General features: G+C 33.7%; 1 protein-coding gene across 1 annotated transcript in view; it reads left to right on the plus strand.

The window, feature by feature from the left end:
• Positions 1 to 17458, plus strand: part of LOC149776464 (uncharacterized) — a 100586-nt gene extending 83128 nt beyond the window's left edge. Inside the window, exon 8 of the mRNA XM_089940886.1 lies at positions 485 to 17458. Within this exon, the coding sequence (XP_089797012.1) occupies positions 485 to 2090 (1606 nt within the window). The 3' untranslated portion in view covers positions 2091 to 17458. The remainder of the gene's footprint in view (positions 1 to 484) is intronic.
• Positions 17459 to 18562: the final 1104 nt, after the last annotated feature.

Consider the following 18562-nt stretch of genomic DNA (forward strand, 5'->3'; position numbering starts at 1 on the left):
GCACAAATGTAAGGTTCCAATGAAAACGATTAGATTGATAAAGAAAATAAGGCCCTTTCACATTTCCAAAGTTTCATATACCCCACCAAGAATATAATTTATTGCGTAAATCACAAATATGATATGCTGAAAATAGTTGAATTCACTGTCCGATTTCCAGGATCCATGTAGGTTAAATAAAGTAGTCATTATTAGTTTGATAATAATTATAATAAAATATGATTTTCCAGTAAATTCATAGATTTTATGTGCACATGATATCAGATTTTATTATAGTTATCCAGTTCAACAAAGAGTACTTAAGCTTGAACTTCAAGAGTCGATGTCACAATTATGCATCCTAGAATGTTAGAATGTATGGTTTCTTATGGATTTACCACTGCTTTCCCTATTAACTTAATTGCATACTGTATGAAATGGCTTACTTCATGTATTTACTGTATGTTCTAAAGAGTGTTTTATTTAAAATTATTTTCTTTTCTAGAAATAGAATGACAGCAAAACAGTGTTTGGATCACCCATGGTTGGCAGCAATGGTCCAGTCTTCAAAACTACCACCATCCTTGTGCTTTTCCAGCATGGACTCTTCCAAAGATGAAGAAACTGACAATCAACCAGGGTCTTTCACAACTGCTTCCAGGATGGATAGTTTCAGTTCTTCCAGCTCTGCAATGGATACTACCAGTGTGGAATTGTTAGTGGGGGTGTCAGGAAGAGCATCACTGATTTCCTTTTCTCTTCCAGGTGAAATAGAACTGCTGCCACCTCATTCTTCTCATCCTAGGGAAATGAATGTTCCAAAACATGAAGAAATTTGTGAAGAAGAGATGCCATCTAGTATTGAAATTCAAAAGTCAACCCTTCACATGGATCTCAATCCAAGTAAGAGCATGTCTAGAGCCAATAGAGTATTGGCTCCACATACAGAGATGAAATTGAGCGATTTGTTAGAAGTGAAAGTAAAAGTGCAGCCTGAACCAGAGATTATATTTCATCAAGACCTAGGTCAAAGTGCTTCCAACAGTACAAGTTTTGTGACAGCTACTGATAGCTTTTCAACTGTTGATAGTTTTTCAACTGCTGACTATGACAGTGAAGTGAATGGTGAGAAGTATTTTGTACCTAATCCAAGTACTTCCATTAGTGATTTTAGTAATACTGTTTTCGTAAGGTCATCTGTTTCTGCTCCTAATCAGTATTGTCCTGAGAGGGAAGATTTTTCTTTGGATGGTATGAGAATTGCAGTCTTAGACCCAAAAATAACATGTGACAATATAGGGTCAACTGGTGCCAGTGAATCCACCATTGATGTAATGGTTAGTGAGTCAACAGTTGAGGTACAGAAGGAAACAGTCCTAGAAAAGATTGATACATTTGAGGCACCAATGACAGATGAGACCCCTAAAAGAGTCTATGTAGCTGCCATGAGAGAGGTGTTTAATAAGAACCCCCTTGAAAAAGCAGATAAACCTTCTACAAGAATCATCTCACCTTGTAAAATGACATCTGTAGTGGAAAGTCAGTCAGCAGTAGACACCACCCCAAAATCTCCTAAAGTTCTGAATAGGTCTCCAGCTAACAGAAGGAAATGGACTCCTGACATCCAAGGAGCAGAAAGAACAGAAAAAAACCAGACACCTATAGTTCTAATCAAGTCTCCAGCTAACCGAAGAAAGTGGACTCCTGAAATTCGAGAAATGGCAGAGGAAAAGAACGAATACTCTTCTGGTGGCAATGAAATAGCTGCCAACATGGCTGACTTAGAAGGAGAATCAGAAAGTCGTGGTATTGGTAGGTCAAAGCTTGGTAATCTTATCAGTATGTACAATCACTTGGGCAATAATGTAACAGATGGCAGTTCCAAGGGAGGTAGTCCAAGGGGAAGCAACTCAGTACAGTTGAGTGGGACAGGAGATGACCCAATTCAGGCAAATGATATTCCAAGTAAAAGACCAAAGTGCTATCAGGGTTCCCCATTTATATCTGCCTCAGAAGAAGGCCAGGAAGATCACAGAAAACCAACAGCTCTTCGGCCAGTCAGTATAGAAAGGAAAAGTCCTAGCAATACTTCTGACTATTCTGATTTCTGAAATTTTTCAGTTTTTTTCTTCTTCTAATTTTACTTTCACTTCAGTCCTGCATGCATTGGTATCAATTTTCCATCAGTAACGTTGTCATCAGTATTTTCATTTTTGTTAGTTTTTCCAATTCATTACACAGATGCAGATGAAACATTTTTCATTTTTACTTTGTTGAATTTGGTAATTATTCATGCAGTGCAGAAGGTTATTTACCATCATGTGTTTTTAATCAAGCACACTTTCTAGGGTACATTTATATTTTTCTCACAGGCTATAACTTCATTAAGCTGTCATTTAGATTTCACCATAGAGCAGGGGTGTCAAACTCAATCGCTCAGCGGGCCAAAACTCAAATCACACATAAGGTTGCGGGCCGAACAGGATAAACATTCAATAAGCGGAAAATTAAACCTTTTTTAAACATTAATATAAATTAAAACAGAAAAAAGTTTTAATAATAAAAAATCATTGGCATACCCATTTTCGCTCTTATGCCAATTTGTCAGAGCTGGATGTTTGGAATCTTTTCTTGGCTACAAGTTCGTTTATGTTGGGAGTAATGTTCTGTGTCATTGAGATTCTCATGATGGACTGCAAGTGTTCATCAGTGAGACGACTCCTGTGTGATGTTTTGTTAATCTTCATCACAGAAAACAGCTGCTGACACAGATATGTGCTACCAAACATGCTCAAGGTTCAAGCCGCATGTAGACGAAGCTGGGGCATCTCTTCAAGAATGAAACGAGTGAACTGTACAGGTCCCACAGTGTCGTACTTTGCCTTTAGTGTCCCATTACACTGCAGCTCTATTAGCTCCATCTGCAAATTTACAGGTGCAGTTTCCACGTCTATGGCAAATGGGTTACGAAACAGCTCGAAATTACTTTTCTGTGCTTCAAAGTCACTAAAGCGCCGTGCGAACTCGGCGCGAAGTAAGCTAAGTTTTTCAGCAAAGTGTGCATTGGGAAACACCATAGCGTTGACTTGGTTCAACATTGCTTGGCAACAAGAAAAGTGAGACAAGTTGCATTGGTGCATTTGTGTCTCCCATAGCTAGTTTTGATTTAAAAAAAAAAGATTGTGCATCTACCGACAGACGCTTGATTGATATCACGTTAGCCGTAGCGGGAAAAGGTGATGTAATATCCAGGCACTACACTACTTTCATTTCTTATGCGCCAATCCAAAACGAGCAACTGAACGTTGCTAGGTTACTGTAACGACGAACATCCACTCACTACACAACTTTTATTTTCGCTTATTCTGATCGAAGCGAGAATGCTCTCAGGTAGCCTATCGTTCGGCAAGGCTGCTAATTAGGGAATTTGATTTGCACTTTATATCGCAGGGCCATTAAAAAATATTTTTGCCTAAAATTCTCTCTCGGGCCGGATATAATTGTACGCCGGTCAAGACCTCTCGGGCCGGATATAATTGTACGCCGGGCCTGATGTGGCCTGCGGGCCTTGAGTTTGACACATATGCCATAAGGAGTGGATTAATGGGTTGATTTTCTGCTGGAAATGGTATTCTGAATAGAGGAAGCTACAAAAATGTTATACCCCTGCTTTATAGAGGCAGAGGTATAATACAGGGATCCTCATGTTTGTCTATCTTTCATCCTGTGCTCAGTATTGCTAGTGGAACTAGTCTAACTGGTTTTGATTGATTACCATGAAACTTGGTAAATATTGCGGTAATTACCAGAAGATGTATCATAAATCACTATGCTCATTTAGTTCTTTTAATAAGAGTTATCGCCCTTTGTGAGTTGACTCTAGTTGTGGTGCAGGACTGAATCTTGTTAATGCAGACAGTTTTAAATCTAAGTGGATTAATGTGAAACGTGGGGAAAAAAAGCAATCATGCTTCTACAAGTCACTATGCTTCCATGAATTTTGTTTGAGTTATTACTGTTTTTATTTAAACCTCGATGCATTGTGTGAATGCAGCTGTTCTCACAATTTCTAGTAAATTGCTGTGAAACTTAGTACATATTGTGGTCTTCATCAGAAGATAAAGCTTTTGACCAAGTTTATACTTGATACTCATTACAGAAATGTCGTGCACTTTTTTTCACTCTCGACAAATCTCCACCAACCTGGCAGAAATGGGCTGCTGGAGAGGTGGTAGTATATTTACATGTGCAGATTGCTTGCCATTTCTTGTTGTTTACTTTAAAGGGAGAAGAGAAGAGAAAAAAAAATTAAAGTGTCTTCTCCAGATGAAAAATCATCTGGACACTTTCTATGCAATATGAACCATTTTGTAAAAAAATTAAATTTACTTTAAAGAATTGGAAATGCATACTTACTAGTTCATACTTTAGTATCTTTGAAATTTAGCAGTGAGGTAAAATGCAAACTTAATAAATCATACTTAAGGATCACTAAAATTTGGCAGCGAGGTAAGCCCAAACTTTCATGAAGATAGAATTATTACAAGCAAAGTTGTGGAAGGTTAAAAATGTTAACACTTTTTGCACAAGTGCAAATTTTGTGGCTAAAGGACTTGGATTCAGTCCTCATTATAACAGTAACAGATGCAATATCTAAAGGACCTAGGTTTAATATGCATTATAACAGAAAATTCAGTATCTATACTGACTACTTAGCTCCATCAGTGTCACACATTGTGCATCAGTAGTATAATATTTTCGTTCATTGTGTTCGCTTTAACATAGCAGTTAATTTAGCCATCACCATTGTGTTGTTCCATTCCTTTTTCCAAACCCTATCCATAAATTTACACTTTTTGTGGTTTCCTGTGGCACTGCAGGTTTTCCTTGAATTAGATTATGTCAGAAGAATAGGAAAATGTGTTGACTTGTGTTTAAAATATGAATATTCAGGGCTTATAAGTATGTCAGACACACTATATTTTTTATGTTCGATTTATAATGTAGAACTCTCATACCTAATATAATTATAATCTGGTTCTGCTGTGCATTTCTCTGCTAACCTTTATCTTATTTAAAACTTGCAACTGCCAATTGCAGGTGTAATCATACTATGATAGGCATTATGTAAGAATGGAAGAATGAGAATTTGGTTGGGTTTTTTTCAAAATGTGATCATAGACATGTAATAATGTACCATATTCTCAAAACATTTTGAGTTTCGAGAGTCTATGAATAAAGTTAAAGTTAAAATCTGAAAACTTTAAGGATTTTCTTAAAAATATGAGGCCAATAGTTGACTGCTAAATTTATGACTTAGCTATAGCTTATTTAATGTGTGGCCCTATACTTGACTGTTAAATATACCATTTGATTCTTGTTTATTTAATGTGTGGCCCTATACTTGACCGTTAAATATACGATTTGACTGTAGCTTATTTAATATGTGGCCCTATACTTGACTGTTAAATATACGATTTGACTAGCTTATTTAATATGTGGCCCTATACTTGACTGTTAAATATATGATTTGACTGTAGCTTATTTAATGTGTGGCCCTTTACTTGATTTTTAAATATATGACTTAACTTTAGCTTATTGTGTCTCCAATACTTGACTGCTAAATGTATGACTTGACTTTAGCTTATTGTATGGCCCAATACACTGTACTTGACTGCTAAATTTATAACTTGACTTTAGCTTATTGTGTGGCCCAGTACTTGACTGCTAAAATTTATGAATTGACTTTAGCTTATTGTGTGGCCCAGTACTTGGCTGCTATATTTATGACTTGACTTTAGCTTATTGTGTGACCCAATACTTGACTGCTAAATTTATGACTTGACTTTAGCTTATTTATTTTGTGGCCCAATACTTGACTGCTAAATTTATGACTTGGCTAGCTTATTTAATGTGTGGGCCTATTCTTGACTGATAAATTTATGATCTAACTGTAGCTTATTTAATGTGTGGCTCTATACTTGACTGCTAATGTATGACTTGAATGTAGCTGATTTAAAAGGTTTTAATCTTGAGTTCATATTTCATGCAGACATGGTTTTGAGAATATGGAACCTGATCTAAAGGTTTTAAATTTGTTAATTTAAAAATCATAGAAAGGTATTGAATTGTATCTCAGTCTATGCAGTAGGTTTTTTTATACCATGGTAATATAAATATATTTTCTGAAATTTGTACACATAAGCGTGTATCAGTGCAATGTCTATATCAAAACAAGTGTTTTTACAAGCTTGTTGACTTATGGATATAAAAAATACAATATATTATGCAATTTTCTTAAATTTAAAATAAAATGAGCAAACACTGTATACTGATTAAATGAGAGGACAGTTGACTTTGCTCAATAAGTGGAGGCTTTTCCAGTCACACACACACACATGTATATATACACACACACACACATACATACATACATGCATACATACATATATATATATATATATATATATATATATATATAAACACACCCCTCTCCCTTGATAACTCGTGCACAACGGGGTCCAAAAACAGACCGCACTATAAATGAGGGTGAGAGTTACCGACAAAAAATTAGAGATCCAGACTGGACATTGAGAAATCTGCCTGACTGAGGTAGGTGGGTTAATGTACTGTTTAATGGCTGGTAACTTGGTTTATAATTGTGTTGAGAATACTTGTCAATAAAGCGCTTTTTCTAATGAAGCTGTTTGTTATTGTGCATAAATTACATTTATTTTCAAGATGCCCAACATCTGAAAGACCGTTAACATTATTCCAACTAGTTTCAAACAACATTCACATGTACACAAGAACATTTGTGTATTACTTCACTGCTTTTTTGTTGTTATTGATTAGTCTGGTTTCTTGCTTCATATGTAGGTACAAATTAAAAAGCCAGGAGTCTATGAAATGGGGACCAGACTAAAGGTTGATACACCACAAAACAAAATTTCATTTTCCAAAACTAAAAACAATTATTTTGTGACACAATCATCCATGTGGAAACAAAAATTTTGTGTTGCTCAAATAGTAAAATATTGATGCAATGATTTCATTCCAAATATTAGTGATACTTCTGCGCATCCTTGAGGATATCTCAGAGTGCCATTTCAGGAAATCTCTGCAAGTCACTTGGCTATGATGATACTATCTGTGACACAAAGCTCTTTATTTAGCAAGTATTCATTTCACATGGTTGCCTTGCTATCTTTGATCACATTTATGAATGAGCAGGTCGCTTAATTATATTAAGTACACAATTATATTTATAACTGTTTGATAAGTTGGAACGAGTTCAACCGATTTATGAATGGGGTCGCTAGATCTTATGAATGTAGGATTAGCATGCCTTTTAGCTTTTCTTTTATTTAACTTCCCTTATTTCATACAAAAGATGCAATTAACATGACAATACAAAGGAGGTCAGCTTTTAATTTAGTGCAACCATACAGCAGATACTTCTCAAAGTCAGATATCAGAACAGGGTTGGCACTTAAGTTCTCAACAAAACGCTCGCAGACAAATGTTATGGTCGATTAATGCATTTTGTAATTGGATACAAGTGGACACGCTGGAAATGAAACACAAATTTTGCTTGATAACAAAATTATTTAATTGATTCTTTATTTATTGAAGTAATGCCTCCATCATGCATAAGTGACATTTTCATTGATCAAAATTTTGTTGAATATCGTTATTTATAGTGCACTAAGAAGGTTGTTTGGCAAGAACATGTAACAAGATATTAAAAGTTGATAATTTCATAATGTTGATTAAAATTTACAGGTCCTCTGTACATGATAAAACGAGCACATCACTGTTTTATTTGCCAATTTTGGTCACGATTTTCTTCAAGTTCAACAAGTTTTCTAGTTTAAAAATGGTGTCCATACCTGACCCTGTGTTATAAGCTGTTGCACGAGTTATCGAGGCAAGAGTCATTGAGGGATTGGTGTGTGTGTGTGGTGTGTGCATATATATATATATATATATATATATATATATATATATATATATATATATATATATATATATATATAATTCCTGTATTTATTATTCTTATATTTGCCTCCTGTAACTTGTCAATTACTGGTAATATCCTATAATTCTGTGGGAGAAGCATAAGTCGGTTTTTCTAACACATTCAGGGGGGAAAGGAAAACAAGGACATGTATGCATTGTGATGCAAAATACCAAGTAGGATGAGGCAAGATGACAAGTTGCATTCAAGTTTGCCACAATATTTCTTTTGGTAATTCTTTTATCATTTTCAAATTTTTGTAACCTAAGGGTCACCAGAGCCAAAATTTTTAGTGCATTCATCATAGGATGTATAAACAAAAATAAAAATGAATAAAAGGTTGATCAAATTATTTTAGGTCTTGTTTTACCAGTTTAAGGCTTTCATGGACGGCCATGTGTATAGAGAGGATTATATTATGACTGTTTATTAGATATTAAATTTTCCAATGTATTGAAAAATTTCCTATTCAGTTTTTGATGTAGCATTGCTAAATATTATATCACAGTATAACATAACATATGAAAATTAGCAGTGACATTGCTGTGTGACATACCTAGATATCGTTTCACAATATAACATGTACTTATTAAGATCAACATTTTGAGACCTATTACATTTGATGTTATATGATAAGTTGTTAATATATTTGTTTGCAATGTTCTGTTGAACATTTTTTTTAAATGTATCCAGACATTGTGCTTGTTGCCTACATAATTTAACTACATGTTTAAAGTTTATTCAGTTCTATTTGTTAGACATATAGACAATATTCCTTTATCAGTTTCTTTATATTTGTGAGATGTTTTCAAAACTTTAAAGACAAATATTTAGATTAGGGGTTAATAAGGTATTAATATATATTTTCTTGTATATTAAAACTTAACCAAATTCTGTATATTAACGAATAATACAAAATCTAATGAAAAAGTTAGCTCCCATAAGTATCATTTTCAAAGTGACACAACACTGAACATATTTCTTTATATGTTATCTGTGGTTAGCTTCTTTCTCCAAGTCCAGTGCCTGTAATATTTTCATGTATGCACAGTAAAGTTAGTTCTGATTTTTAACTTTGCAATTAAAGCACCTACTAATTGCAGTTTTGACGATATTCTCCTATGGTTATTTTTAAGTTCTGTCAGATTTACTGCTCAAGGAAAGGGTGTCTGCCATCTCAAAATGTTTTGCTGGGTTAATTTCTGAATTACTTTTCTGGTAGGAAGATGGACTGTAAAATTTTGGATTTTGATTTTAGGGACAGTAATGATGAATAATAATAATTATTCTTCTCTAACACATTTAAAGGAAACCAGCTTGTATTCTTGTTTTGTGTGAAAAGGAAAATGTTCAAGGCAAATCTTTTTTTCTGGATACTAATACTTCCATTGATATCAAGTATGTTGTGCTGGAGTAGCCATTATAAACCTGTTCAGGGCTATTGCATTTTAATATATGTGGAAGAAGGGGAACAAACTTTTTATTCTGCAGAGGGAGTGGATCAGAACCTTTATTGTGTCTGATTTAAATTTGGTTCTTTTGGAGGTACTGCAAATAAAAAGGGGTGTTTGTCTCACCCCAACTTTTTCAGATATAGGTAAATTCAAATGGAATAGCCCTAAACATTTTGATCTTTACCAAACAAACTTACTTTTTATTAGTCGCTGGTGTATTATTTCTTAGCATTTTCTAATAAAGACTTTACTCGGGTAGAATCTTTTGGAATGGCAGAGCAGTTGAAAATAAAATTGTTTCTAATCCAAAAATTTCTGGTAACCCCCCCCCCAGTATCTTTTATAGCAGTCATGGAATATGTAAACTTATTTATGGCTGTATACTGCATGTGAATATCAATTTATAACATGAAAATTAAGCTGTCTGATGTGATATGAACAATAATTTTAAAATGTAAATATACTAGGTACTCAAATAATTTAAAAAAATACCAAAGATGTCAGGTTGCTATGATCACAGGTTTGTGTGTGTGTGTGTGTGCATGCATATATATATATATATATATATATATATATATATATATATATATATATAAAACACATTGTCAATAATTTTGTCTGCCTATAAAGTAGGCAGGCCATGTGTAGCATGTGATTCATCTGTTTTGCTGTATATTTCTAGTATGAACAAAAAATATTGCTTGTTTGTTTTTGTAATTACGATAAGAAACTTGAATGAAATATGCAGATAACTTATATGCCTTGCATATTTATTAGTCAAGATTTGTAGACACATGATCATCATTATGTTTACATATCCTTTACATGTTTAGCTCATTTGGGTAGAGTTTGCTGTATAGTTTGCAGATTTTTGTCGAAATTTTGTGTAATGAAATACCCAGAACTATTTATTTCAAATCCCAAGCAATCATTTTGAATCAAGGTTCATTCCCAGTTCATGCATTGATCAATCATTTCAATCAAATGGTGGCTCTACTGACAAAGACCAGAAGAGCTTATGCAATGGACCTGTATCCATCATCTGTCAGTCATCTCTTGGCAAGGGTTTGTTGTAGCTCCTCTTCCTAAACTACTTTGATCAGAATCATAGAACGTGGAATACAGTTTCATCCTGAGGTCTTCTTGGTCATAATGGAAAATTGTGCACTTTGTACATCTAATGTAGCTGCCATGATGGCCATTTTGACAACCTTATTATCACTGCACTGTCCGAATGGATGTATTTATCAACATGTGGTTTTCGCTAAATGACTTCTTCTGAACATGTAAATGGTTCCAAATGAAGATGGTGCCATTCTGACATGTAGCATGATGTTGGCATTCATCTTCATAATCTTATTATTAAAACTCCTCCTGAATGGATGGTTATAATGACAGTGAAAGATCTGTAGTTTGTCTGAAATGAAAATGATGCTGATCTTACATTCAGCATGGTCACTCTGGTGGCCATGATGAAAATTGCTACTCCAGATACATAGTCATATTGATACAAAACTCTAACTTAAAAAGTTCATATGACATGTAGAAGATTCTAAATAAAAATGGGGTTGATCAGACATCAAGTACCTCCACCATAATGGCCATCTTCGAAAGATCTGTTTTTGCTACATGTCCTGAATGGATTGTCCTATTAACATAGGGCTTTCACTTGAAAACTTATTATGATAGTTTGTCCAGAATGAAAATAGTGCAGATATGACTTCCAGTTATGGATGCCTTAACTACCATCATGAAAATTTTATTTTGGCTACTCCTCCAACATGGATGGTTGTATTGACGTGGAGAGCACTTCTTGAAATGTGTAGGTGATCCCATTTTAAAATAATGCTGTGTGCATCTTGACAGTATCTGAGATAAATGGAATGAGCTATCCATTTATCAAGTTCAGGGTCAAAGGTTATGGCACAGATTCTTCTACTGTACTTGTAAACATTTTAATTCAAACATATAGAACAATGTTCTGTTATAAATTTTAGTATTTTGGGGTTTCTCAAGAATACATGAAATGATCTCAGTCCTCAAAAAGTGAGAGAAAGGAATAATAAAAAAATTTTGTTGATTTCCTAGAATATTGTTTTTTGGCCAGTAGAGCATCAGAACCTTCCATGGACTCTTGTTCTGGCTTCAAGGATTTTACAGATCATTTCAGTATCTTTTCCAGTCCATTGTTGCCAAGATTTATTATATCTCATGCTTTGACCAATCATTTCAATTCAGTGTCTTCAAGGTAATGAGTATTGACCAATCATTTAAATCCAGAATTTTTAACACCTCAGGCATTGACCAATCATTTCAGTTCAGGTTTTCCAAGATCCCAGTTGTTTCAATCCAGGTGTTTTTTGTTTACAAACATTCCTTCCCTCTTTAAAACCCCTTATTTTGACTAGCCAAGATTTATTTATTACCCAGGGAAATAATCAACATTTTATGTTCTGGTTTCAGATAGGGATTGTTAATACCTCAGTATGATCTTCATTTGTCATTGTACAACATACATACACTTGATAAAATTGGTGACAATTTGTTCCATTATTTGACTACTGAATCTTCATTATCTATTCCATGAATAGATCAGTTGGGGGATGGGAGGCAGGGGGCTTGTAAATTTATTTGAAAAGGAGGGTTATCCTGTTGTGTTGATATTGTATTTTTCTTTAAATCTCAGTGAAAGTGGGCATGTACCATCATGAGACAGTCATGATAATCATTTATATCTAACCATTGACTATAGTATTTGTTCTGTGATATGAGACACCATGCGTTCCACCTTATAAAATGTACATATTTTTAAAAGTAGGGTCTTGTGTGCTCAGTAGTAAAATGATTTCTTAAATCAAAATATGAATGGGATGGGCTTATCTTCAAACTTGGTCTTGTCCTAGAAGAATTAGTTATTTAGTTTGCTTGCCAGAGGCAGTGCTACCAGGTTATTGTTCTTTTGTTGGGTCACAAGTATGTCACTTCCACCATCTTAGAAGGACATGCATTGTGATTTGTACACATCATTTGAGATGTCTTTGACCAGATACTGAGTAACCCTTGATCCAGTAACATTCTGCAGTGGTAATGTTTTAGACTGGTTGCTTCTTAAGTGCTATCATTAGATAGCTAGGATTAAAACATGATTGATACACAGCCTGTATTGGACAAAGATACATATCTTCTACTTTCGTTATTGTTTTTTGAGTCTCTTGTCTAAACATAATTAGGTAGCAAAGGACTTTATTTCTGTTGCAAGGCTTATACATTTATTTTCAGCTATACCATAAAAAGAATAAAATATTAAAATAGTAAGTTGAGTCACAGTGAGATTATCATAGTTTGTGTTGAAGTTCTTTTGGTTTGATTTAGTTTTCATATCTTAGGTTTTACATATTTTAGTTCTTTCTGTAAATTTACATTTTGAAAAGTTGCCAGCAATTCAAAAAAAAAATAATTTATCCTTGGAGAAGTGTGACGTGAGTGGTAAATTGTTTTGTATAAATTTGCAGTTTGTATTTGTTGAAAAGATTTCAAAATAGTTCTTGAATAGTTGAGTGAATGAATCCTTTTTAAAAATATTGAATCTTAAGATTTGTGAAGGTCCATTTCGCACCATTGATGAAGAGAATCTAGCATTGATTCAAAGGTAGGAAATGGATGAATTTTCGTGTAATTTGTAGTTTATATGTGGATGGAAATTTGATGCCCTCAGTGCTATGTACAAATGAATTAGTGCAAATATTTTCCTATGTATTTATAAATAGTTTGTAAATAAGCATGTTTGTGTATTAAAAAAAATAAATCTTAATTTTTTTCATTCTCCTATGCCAAAATAAGGAAACTGGTTTCTGTTAAGAAATACATGTCTTGTCTTTCATTGATTATAAAATGCTTAGAACAAATGTACTTAATCCTTACTGGACTAGCGGCACGTTGATTAGTGTGTAGTTATGTTACAGTCCTACACAGATCTGATTGCAGAATTGTCAGTAACATGGAAGAGTCCAAGTATTTATCAACAAAGGACTCTTGTTGGACTATGCAGAACTAGTATAGTACAGTTATGCGTCAGTCCTAAACAGATTAGATTACGCACTATTTAATAATATGGTCTAGTGTTAGTTTTTATAGAGAAAATGTAAGCTAATAATCTTAGTCATGAACACCACATTTGCATCACGAGTTGTTAATGTATTCCGGAGTAGCTTAAACTAAGTGCTGTATTCTTGTATGTCTTAATGTTCTGCATAAGGCAAGGTTCGAATATTTACCAGTTTCTGGGCCTGTCCACGTTTTGTGTGCAAATATATTTTTATTTATGAGTAACCCAGATGTACAAATCAGATCTGTGTATATCTGTAGTCAATTAGAATTGGGTAACAGGGTTCAATACATACTTACATATTAACTTATGTATATTACACTGAACTACTGCTGTCACACAATGTCCTTTCAGATCTAAGTAACAAGATTTAACCTAAACAGTGTAAACCACTATCTACAGGTGCTTTACACCAAAAACAGCTCTGGTTCCAGTTTTACTTAATATAATGATCACATCAGAAATGTTGCACCGTTTAACATTTTTAAATTGATATACTAAAAATTTGAGTGATCTAAAATTCAAGAACTAAGTATATTCATAATACTTTAAATATTCCCGAAAAGTCTGGATTTATCTGTGAGGAAATCGGAGAAGTTTCTTCAAATTTTATTAATTTCTTAACGGTTTATTTTCAAGAATTCAAAGGTTTCCATGTGCTTGTTTTTAAAAATAAAAAAAATAAAAAAACATGATATTGAATTCCTTCCTATATCTGCGCCTGTAACAGAAATATTTACACGGTCTGACATAAGCGAGATAATATAAAATCTCAGTTTGAGGGAAAATATTGAGAAATTTGGTATAACTTGATCCAGAGTCTAAGTCAGTTACAGTTGAATATGAACTTTACATAGGATTGTATGGTATATGTTATTTTCACTAGTGGTCTCACTTACTATACAGTATTTCTTCTAACAATATTATTATATTTAAGAATCCTTAATTGTGTAATAATGCTTAATTACAGTGTATATGTAATACTCATAAATTACATTTAATATATACTGTATATACTTACTTACAAGTTGGGTCTAACTGCAGACTGTATAGACCCAGATCTGCCATCTCATAATGTTCTGGCAGATAGGGGGAGGGGCTTTTAGTTTGTTCTACTAATTACTCATAAAAGACTGCATAGACCCAGATCTGCCAGCTTGTTATGGATAAAATTTATGTGAATATGCACATGTCGAGTTACCGCTTCCAAATATACTATAGCCTTTTATAGTACCGTATGTGCTCACTTATAAGTCGAGTCCAGCTGCAAACTGCACAGACCCATATCTGCCATCACATAATGCAGATGCAGATCTGGGTCTGTGCAGTTTGTTTGGAGTAATCAATAGAACAAGTGACAAAGACCCGGTATGCAGGAACATTATACTATGGCAGATCAGGATCTTTGTTGTTTGCAGTATGGCTCGACTTATAAGTGAGTATAGATGATATGCGATTTTATTTTCTTCAAAAAGCTGTGGAAATCGGTTGACTGACTTCGTGGTGTGAATTTACAATGAGATTGTCTTTTTATGTTCCTTGTTTTGAATAGGTTCTGCTCCAGTGAAATATGAAGTTGTTTTGGAATAACAAGATTTGTAATATTGGTAATTAATTGTACAAAGTCATATGGATGGCCTTTGGGGTTTATCTGTTCCAATTTTTAAGGCCAGAATTCAGTCCTTTCAAGGACTCTTGATTTTAGTTCAAATGACTATAAGGTGAGTGAGCTTATGATACTGGTCAGTTGTCCATTATGCATTCATTCACAGTTGTTATTTAAAACATCTTGTCAAAAACCATGCAACCAGTTTGCACATGATTTTTACATAATGCATTCTGTCACCAAGACCTTTCTTTTTTGTTCATTTGATGCTGATCCATGGGCCAATATGGCAGCCATTGCCAGAAATTGAAAATAATTCATTTTGTCATAAATAATGTTCTAAGGAATCAAATTTTATATAAAGTATGCTGCATTAATTGGCTCAGATGATTTTTGTAGATGATGCATATCCACATTCAGATTAGAATATAGTCACCTTGCCAACATATAAAATAATTGGGAGTAATCTTAACACGAAAAATCGCCCATCAGAATTTGGTTGTGACAGAAGCCATCCATGCATAATTGACTTTCAGATTTATAAAAATGATACCAATCTACCTTTTAATATGGCTGCTATTACTAATTGTACGAACACGTTATTTAAATATACTACCTTTTTGATCCCAGGTTTTGGTTGGTTTGGAAAATTGTCATAGATGTTTTACATATGTCTTTGTTATGAATCAACAGGTGAATGCAACTAGCATAAAAATGCAATATCTCCATTACTAGTAATGAACTTCGTATAGTCGATGCAAGAAAACTAATTTTATGTATGTATGTGTTTGTATACACACACACATACATACATACATACATACATACATACATATATATATATATATATATATATATATATATATATATATATATATATATATATATATATATATATATATATATATATATATATATATGTTTTTAGTTTTTGTTTTGTGTTACAAAATGCCACTAGCAGATCTTCAGTTATTATTTATCTGTAAAAAAAATAAATTTTATTACTGTGTGCAGAAAAGTTGGCTAAATTTTTTTCTGTAACTTCTTAAAGTTCTTTAAAAAGTTTGAATATTAAGTGAAAATAAAGTAACTCACAATATCAGCTATGTTTTTCGCGTTACTTCAGTCCATAAATGAGTTAGAATTTCTGCACAACTAATGATTTTTTTAGCAGTCACTTGTGTGGGACAGGTAGATCAGAAAATTCTCTCAGCCCAGTTTTTAATGCTGGTCAAATGATTTGATGTGCTGTGAAAGATAAATGAAGGTAGAAAATAGCAAAACTTTGAAACTCTTGTTTTCATGACAATGCTGTTGACGGCATTACAGGAAATTTGTACAGAAAATATAATACTCAGAGATTTCATGGACAAATGTTCTTGAATTTGGCAATTAGACTCGTGTAAGCGAGATGAAGATCACAGCCCATTTTGGTCTCTTGTTTATTGTACTTGCCATGAATTGTTTTGACTAGCATGGAAAACAGTTGACAGTAGTTACCTTTCTGTGATAATAATTTTGACTTGGCAATTTTACAGATAAAGTGAAAATGGTTCAAGATTTCAAAATTCGGGGTTTTTTAATATTAAAAAATATTTATTATTCTTTAAATATTTGAAATATTTGTCTGGCCCTGGTATGAAGTTTGCTCTTTCCCACTACAGTTAGGGTGTGTAAAGTATCTTGCACAATATAAATATAGCCAACAAGAAAACTTGACATTTCACATCATTATATGTTTAGGACTATAATAAATGATTGAACTGTTGCACCTGCTCTGTATTATGATATCTGCATATATAATATTGTGTAGAGTTTTGATTTCAGAGTTTAAATATGTTGACATTTTTATGCGCACCTGTTTAGTATTAATAAATCTACTCTCAGTTGTTTTTAAATATGAAAATATGTACCTTTCGTTAGCTTAAATTTATGTTACTAATTTTTTTCAGTGCATTCGTCAACTTTTTAGTGAAGTTGTGATGTGCATGTATAACTGTAATTGTATGCATTGGCAAACCAGCTGTATACGCTTTAGGCTTGGTCTATGTATATTATTATCGGGTACACTAATTTTACAGTATTTTCAATTTTACCTTTTATCTTAGAAAACCAACTTATCCGTATTCATAATATTCACTGGTTATTTTTGTTAACGTTTATACTAGGAGACTAATTACATATCAGTGTACATTGGTATTTCTTATACTTTTACTGTGTAGTTAGTTAAGCGTCCTCTTTGGGAAGTGCTTGATCCTGACCAAAAGAATAATAAAAGTTGGTATGTTACAAAATTATTGTTTTCTTCTTTAGTCCCATCACGACAAATCATAATAACGTGCATATGACCTATAGTTGGATTCGTGGTCCAGGGGTCGCTTTTTCTTTCTTAAACAATTGAAGAGCTTGATTTCCCAATTGACTTTCACGGGAAGAATTTAGTATCGAACATTCCTCACCATTTCTACCCGGGGATGATGGCATTTGCTGTGGGCAATGGCTTTAGAAGGTCAAACGCTTTAACGGTATTGAAGTTCTCTGTTTTAACAAATACTTCATTTCAAATTCTGAAGACTTTATATGGTCCCAAAATTCCCATTGTCCTTATGCTGTTGTTGTTTCACTGTATTAAGTCCATGGAATCAAAAAGTTTATATGACACTTTTGATTGATATTTCTCTGTTATTTTAATAAGCTCACACCTACTTCACTCTGCATATTTTTTGTGTGATCCAGTGTTTTCTTGCTCCATAAACCAATGTTGTTTCGTTGGTGGGATCCGACAATTTTACTTTTGTTTTTCTTCTTCAGTAAAAGTATTGTATTCAATGCATATTTATAATACATTATTACATACATACTTTTTGCAGTGTACCATCACAGTTCACTACTTTCTTGGACGGAGCTATTGAATCCATCAATTATAATTAAAGTTCATTATCCAGTGTACAGTATTATTGGAATATAAAAACGTATGCTTCCAACAGCATCTCACCGCTCAGGTGGCCTAGTGGTTAAAGCGTTCGCATCGGATGCGGGAGGTCGCGGGTTCGAACCCCAGACGTGTCATACCAAGAATTTAAAAAAGGTACTAACAGCTGCCTCGTTTGGCGTTCAGCATTAAGAGGTTATTGTTTGGACTGTTCTCCCTGGTGTCGGGATAATGTTACTGGGTTGGACATCATGCTACATATCTGCAGCATGATGCCCCAGTGCTAGACATCACTATAAACTGTCACACTGCCTGAAAATTGTTAAAGCTACTTTAAAAATCCAAACCTTGCACACACGCACAATCACACACTAGCATCCCTTCCTCCTTGGATAATTCCAGGATGGGAACCCATGTGCTATGCCCATTTATATGCCTATAACTCGTCTCAGGGGCAATTTTGGTT

The sequence above is a fragment of the Sinohyriopsis cumingii genome, chromosome 18 (genome assembly GCF_028554795.1).
Source record: "Sinohyriopsis cumingii isolate HCF-2022 chromosome 18, ASM2855479v2, whole genome shotgun sequence".
Taxonomy (NCBI): domain Eukaryota; kingdom Metazoa; phylum Mollusca; class Bivalvia; order Unionida; family Unionidae; genus Sinohyriopsis; species Sinohyriopsis cumingii.